The following is a 7,071-nucleotide window of genomic DNA, read 5'->3' on the forward strand; positions in this document are numbered from 1 at the left end:
GTATAAACTACCTTATGAAGGAGGTCCCCAACCCAGGTCTTGAACTGGAGTCTCCCAGATCATAGATGACTGACTCATTACAGACAGACCTCTGCCTATTTATACACCCATAACACAGAGACAGCACAGTGTGTAACATGTAGAAGAACTTCAAAGGTGATTCTTGCTTTGCACTTTTCATTTATTGCCTATTTTTTACAACCTAACTTTGTGGAAAGGAGAAGAGGAACAACAGGTTATGGAGAGTCTCTTGGGAGCACTTTGTGTGTGTCAGTAGTTCAGCTTTATCTCTGGGGAACACCCCCAACTCCGGTAGTGATGTCCAAATTAGGAAATGTGCATCATGTAGCAGGTGGATGTGACTCCCCTCGTTGAGACCTGCTGACAGACGTCACAGCGGAGCAGAGGAGAGACACTGAGATAGCGATGTAACCAACCTGTGCGCTGGTACTTGACATGTTTTTTTTTTCTTCCTGAAAACAAATAATTTTTAAAAATATTTGTATGAAGTAAATACTTGTAAAAAACCCACTATTTGTGTTTTGCTGAATAACATATTTGTATTTAGGCACACCCCTAGTAGACACACTGTTAGACAAATCAAGAAATTTAAACCTTTGTGTTTTTAATAAAGTTAACAATGACTGCTTTGGGAGAACAGAAAAAACTACAGCTCCCATTAAAAGAACTACAAGCGCAGCAGTACTCATCTCACCAAAACTTGTTTTCGTCCATATCCATAAAACTCCCAGACACTTTCTTCTAAAGTCATTGTTGCTGTTTCTAGTTGTAATCTGTGCTGTGTAAAGACTCTCCACTCGCTCATGGAGCCGTGGCGTTTATGCCTCCTTCCTGTCATATCAGAGTTACCGTAATTACAAGTTTCCAACCTGTAAACAGCGTCCATGTTAACCTCCAAATCGTAATCACGACTGGCAACCTGGGATTTTCCTTAAAGCTCCACTATATCTGACGTTGCACTTAAAGATACAGAAGTGCCTGAAAACCAAACAAACATCACGTCAGACAAACATCGTTCAGTGTAATTAAACCCAAATTTAATGGATATATACTCTCATACGATCACCTTCGTCATCCTTCCTGAGTTGTCAGACGACATGAACGTTCACGAGTCCTTAATGTGGGGATCTTTCCGATCCTTCAGACTGTTACTGGTCACAACCCTGTCTACTAAAATGTTCATTTATATACGACGAATCTGCAATTAGGGTTTGAAAGAAGTGTAAGGCCACTTTTTTTCACAAAATTTTAGGGTGAAGACTTGGTTTAAGGATAATGTACGGTTAGGGTAAGTTAATGTTATATCCTGAGGTGATGAAAACACAACTCTGTGTGTGTGTGTGTGTGTGTGTGTGTGTGGTGAAAGCTGACACTTAGGCAGAGCAGCGATGACATCACGGCGGTGGGTTTATTAAAGCGGAGCTCGGTGTGTCGGGGGAGAAGCCGTCTGCTTCCTCACAGATGGGTCTTGATGGATTTCAGCCTCAGACGCTCTCACCTTAAATAAATCAGCTGCACTTAACTTCCTGTTTGGGCTGAAGATGAAAATGTGCTCGCAGTCACTCAGCGGTCGGATGACATCATCGTGTGAAGTCGTGCAGCAGAGAGAGAGAGAGAGAGCTGCAGGTTGACTGGTTTTCAAACTGATGTGATGAGAGTTTTTTGTTGATAGAATATCTGAAAAACGACTTCACAAATTTCAGTGAAATATGGTGAAAATTTCAACCATAGATATACAAAGAACTGCTTAATTTTCAACATGGCTACAACATTTTTCCTACAAACCATTGCTCCTCCGAGGGTTTAAACTTGTAAAGAGAACAATTTAGGTGCTCTTTGTCGACGTGGGGATGAAAAAATAGATTAAAAAGTCTGTGTGAAGCTTCTATTCAGCTTCATCAGTCTGAGTTAGTCATATCAAGTGGATATCTGACACATTTACAGTCTTTTTAGCATCAAATTCCCTCTTTGTGTTTCCTCGGACAGTGTTTCCCTGTTGAGCTGCAGGTGGAAGTATAGTAACAAAAAGAGGAACTTTGGCACTAAAAAGACTGTAACGTTGAAAGATATCTACTTGATTTGACTCATTTGGACGCTGAAGCTTCATATTAGCTTCAGATAAACTTTTAAATAAATTTTTGCGCAGAAGGAGGACTGTGGATTTTGTCCTCCATCACTTCCATTGTAATGTCATTATGAAGGGATCTTCTAATGGTCAGTATGAACAGGAGGAATGATTACAGCAAGAAAAACAGCTTTAATGTTCATTTGGGCTCCTGAATGTTGGTTTAAGACACATTTGAACAATTATGAACCGTCCTTTACAAACTACAGAAATCAGCTGTTTTAGGGAATTACTGAACCTTTTAAAAATGGTTTTCTGTGCTGAGAGTAGTTTGTTCTATTGGTACAGAACGAGTTTACAGAATTTATTGCCGAATCTCTTTTAATTGAAATATTGGTTACTGTACAGTTGACATGAAGTTCAACAATGTGCAACAATAAAAACCATTTGGATAATTTACTTCAGTAGAAAACAAACCTCTCAATAGATTGTAGGTCAATTAAGTAAAAAACAATAATCAGTGCAGAGAGAAAATATTGAAACATGATGATACAAAGCTGCATATGTAGACTAATAAGTGTTTGGTAAAGAAAGCAGAAAAACATTTGTGATTGTTAATGAACTGTAAGAGAAACACAAACACAGCTTCTCTGTAAACCAGCTTTTATTTTTTGTGTTTGGTGTTCAACAAGTCACTGCTTACTCAGGCCATGTTTTTAAAGCTTTACATTAAAACTACAGACATAGTTTAGTTTACAGAATTTTACAATCACATATTTACAGATTTCTTTAAATCATAATCAATCTATTCAATATTCAAACAAACAAATTGGCCAAAGTGGACAGAAACTAAACAAACCTCAGACAAGATAAGAAAATCCTTTATACACATTATACATATATTCTATTAATCAACTGTAGAGCTGCAACTAATGATTATTTTCATGAACAATTGACCTTGTTTTAACCTGTTTTTGAATCATTATTTAATCTATAAAATGTCAGAAAATAGTGAAAATATTCATCACAGTTTCTAAGAGTTCAAGGTGTCTTTGAATGTTTTGTCTGACCAACAGTCCAAAACCCAAAAATATTCCAGTTACCATCATATAGAGCAGAGAGTAGCAGCAAAACCTCACATTTAAAAAGATGGAGCCTGAGAATGTTTGTCTGACAAATAATTTCAATGATTATCAATCAATCAATTCATTTCTGTTGTTCTGTCATTTAGTGTTTCAGCACTTATTACAACCTGTAAAATATTGACACATATTCTGTGGAGTCATGGTCTCAGCCGAACTCTACAATGAAGCTTTATGACACTGTGAAATATTCACACTTTGTTTTCTGTGGTTTCACTTCAAACTGAAAGTTTTGTCTTTTTAGAAACTTTGTGTTTTTGACTAGAAATGAAACTAAAGTTCTGTGGATTTGATCAGATGTTTAAATAGAGATTTAATTTTAGATAGAAATCCTAGTTTGTGTTTTTTCTCATAATAAACAAGAATGTGTTTGTTTATTTACTCTCTTCAAAAACAAAGACACATTTATGACATAAAACAGGTGATTACTCTACTCAGTTTGATTGACAGGACAGATGATCAGAGGGGCAGAGTTTTTACCACCTTTATTTAAAAAGGGATTGAAGTATGGGTAGAGTTTCTCAGTGAAGGAGCAGCCAGGAAAGGAGTAGATATGAGCTGCAGCATCTACGTCATAAAAGGAGACCAGACCCTCCTCATAATCCACAAACACCCCCACCTTCTGAGGCTGAGACTGCAGAGAGAGACGGACTGAAGGACCAGCGAGAGCTTTGTACTCATTTCCATTTCTCAACCATATAGTCCAGTAACCATCCAGAGGTCTCAGTGTGAGTTCTCCCTTCCTGTTGATCAACTCTCTGGCCACTCCTAAATCCCAGTCAGTCTTCCCTTTAACCTGAACCTCAAAGTAAAATCTGCCTGAAGAGAAACTCTGCTTTCCTAAAACATTTACATAACGTGTAAATCTCTCTGGGTTGTCTGGGAGATTCTTCTTCACATCACCATGATTTACTTGTTTTCCATCATCAGACAGGATGAGCCAGGGATTTGCTGTATTAGGATCAAGAGTCACATCCACTGCATACCGCTGGACCCTCTTCAGCTCGACCTCAGCGAGCAGCTTCTTCATCTCTTTACTGAGCGTCTCCTCCAGCTGAGTCACAGTTCTCACCACAGTCCCCTCATATGATGGTGGACGGACGCTGACCTCTGTCCAGTCTTTGGTGGGTGGAGCAGCTTTCAGGGACGAGACGTTTTGGAGGAGGTGGAGGTGGTCTTCAGAGCGTGAGAGCTGCTTCACCTCAGAGCTTGTCTTCATCAGATCAGAGATTTCCTGTTCCAGCTCTTTGATGAAGTCTTCAGCCTGTTTCTCTGTCGCTCTTTGCTTCTCTTCAATCGTCTCAATGAGCTCATTCAAGCTTCTCTCAACAGACTCCTTCAGAGCGGTGAAGACCTGAACACCTTCTGCTTTCTCTCTGTCTGCATCTTCCTTACTGAGGTCAACTGACTGTTTGATCTCTTGAATCTTCAGTCGTCTCTTCTGGATCATCTGCTGAATTTCAGCCTCTGTCTTCCCCAGCTCTGCCTTCTTTCCTTCATATTCTTCTTTCAGAGGAACAAACTCATGTGTCTTGTGGTCTAAAACAGAGCAGAGCATGCAGACACATGTCTGGTCGGTCTTACAGAACAGCTCCAGAGGTTTATCGTGCTTCATACACATCCTGTCTTCCAGGTTCTCCACAGGGTCCATCAGCTGATGTCTTTTCAGGCCTGAAGCTGTCAGATGAGGCTCCAGGTGAGTCTCACAGTAAGAGGTCAGACACACCAGACAGGACTTCAGGGCCTTCAGTTTGGTTCCAGTACAGACGTCACAGGGAACTTCTCCTGGTTTGGCAGCTTGTTGCTCTGAGCTGCTGCTGCTGGCTTTCTGTTGAGCTTCCTGTCTGAACTGAGAAACCATCTCAGAGAGCAAAGTGTTGACATGAAGCTCAGGTCTTGTGTTGAAAACCTCTTTACACATGGGACACAGGTACTGGTCATTACTGTTCCAGTGTTCAGTGATGCAGTTTTTGCAGAAGTTGTGTCCACATGGTGTGGTGACTGGATCAGTGAACACATCCAGACAGATGGAGCACAGAAACTGATCTTCAGATCGCAGACAGCTGGCAGCAGACATATCTACACACTGAGTGTGAAAAACGAAAGACACAATTGAATTAAAATTAAATTTCAATTATTTGTTCAAAAAGAAATAAGGATAATTATTGTTGTATTAAGTATAACATGTGATATTAGGTGAAGTAATATTGAATTATATTTTCCCTGTTATTGATCGGGATGGGAACACGTGAACGGAGTCGTGAGCAACCGTGATCATTGAAGTCGTGCTGGCAGCTCAAACAGTTATCCACAAGGCTGCATGGTGAGTTTAAAGTTGTTGTTTACTTTGATGACGTGTTTTATGTGAGCTGGTTTACACAAACACAGTAAGAGACTGTCAGCTGCAGCTTAAAATGAACCACTGACAACATAACACAGAATATGTCCATATCTTGTTGTGTGGACCAACTGTTATTGAAGAATAGCACTGCTAATGTGGTGTAGTTTCATTAAAAGTCATTGGTGTGCTTAAAGACAATATTAAGCTATGCAGATTGATTTTACAAGTTTATAAGCAATAAGGGCTAGTGGGATACAATTTGTATTGGTGTAGTTATAATCTCACGAACCATATTTAATCACACTGTACATATAGAGGCACAGTAGAAGAATCATAATCATACACTGGAGAAATTTGAGTGTGTTTGTATTACATGTCATGTTGCTTGGGTCTGCATTAAAGTCTTCAACTTTTAGAAAAAATATCCTCTGGAAGAGATCAAGAAATAAGGGTGTAAAATGACTAAGAATAACTAGAATAAAATAAGAGGCCAGAAGACAACTGGACAATAATGGTATAAAGTGATTCCCAATACTTATATATAAAAAATTGGACACAATCAGGAAGAATTATGTGGGCCGGGATATGCCCACAAACAGCTCAAAACATGGTCTGAAGAGTTTTTGCCAGCAACGAGTGACGAGGAAAAAAGTAACATAATAATTGGTCAAAAATTAGGGAGGCTGGATGATAAGGTGTGGCCTAAGCTGACCCAAGGACATAAAAACAATGCCCCAGAGAAAAACCTTTGGAGCGATTTGATACTTTGTAAAAAGTGCTACTCGTTCCCCTTTTTTGCCGGCATTAAAGAACACTTTGCTACTTGGACCTCTGACTCCCTTTTTATTAAGAGAGAGGTTTTTTTTTGCTCTGATACATTTTTCTGCAACAATTCGACACAACAAATGGCGAGTCCCAGCCAGTAGGAAGTTGGATCCTTCGCCGGGGCGGCACTCTCACCTCCCTAAAGACCCACGGGCCACCAAATTCTTGAGGTAAGCAGAGCCTTTTTTATATCTGCCAATTAATAGTGGTGTCTGTGTGGGAGATGTGATCCGCCCAGGTAAATGATCTATTCCTCTGAACCTAACCTGTCTAAATTTAAGCAAATTATAAGAGGCCAAGTAGCTGGTGTAATATGTGTTAAATGTCTTGTCTGTCTTTTGATGTTTGTGTTTGCTATGCCCCAGCAAAACCATGGTGCGGAAAAGAATGAATGTGATGAGATCATATTTAATGTATGTATAGGTGTTTGGATGTTAGCAACTGTGGTTTTTGCGGGAGGGTTGATTAGGTTGGCAATAAACCAGGGATAGCTAGAAAGATCAGAGCAGTATTTCCCTGACACCCGATGTGAAAAAAAAAAAAGAAAAAAAAAAAAAAAAAAAAAAAAAAAAAAGAAAAAAAAAAAAAAAAAGGCGCCAAGTTGGGGGTTGCATCGCATTTCCATCCTGGACCATCCATTAAATTGGATCTGGCTGACTGGAGTGCGATGTGACTCA

At 39.5% G+C, this 7,071-nt stretch overlaps 1 protein-coding gene across 1 annotated transcript; it reads right to left on the reverse strand.

Annotated features, from left to right (window-relative positions):
• Positions 1 to 2,732: 2,732 nt before the first annotated feature.
• Positions 2,733 to 5,622, reverse strand: LOC122974418 (E3 ubiquitin-protein ligase TRIM21-like). Its single transcript, XM_044342445.1, has one exon. The coding sequence runs from the start codon at positions 5,303 to 5,305 to the stop codon at positions 3,659 to 3,661; it is 1,647 nt and encodes a 548-aa protein (XP_044198380.1). The 5' UTR covers positions 5,306 to 5,622; the 3' UTR covers positions 2,733 to 3,658.
• Positions 5,623 to 7,071: the final 1,449 nt, after the last annotated feature.

Source organism: Thunnus albacares, chromosome 3, assembly GCF_914725855.1.
Source record: "Thunnus albacares chromosome 3, fThuAlb1.1, whole genome shotgun sequence".
Classification (NCBI taxonomy): Eukaryota; Metazoa; Chordata; class Actinopteri; order Scombriformes; family Scombridae; genus Thunnus; species Thunnus albacares.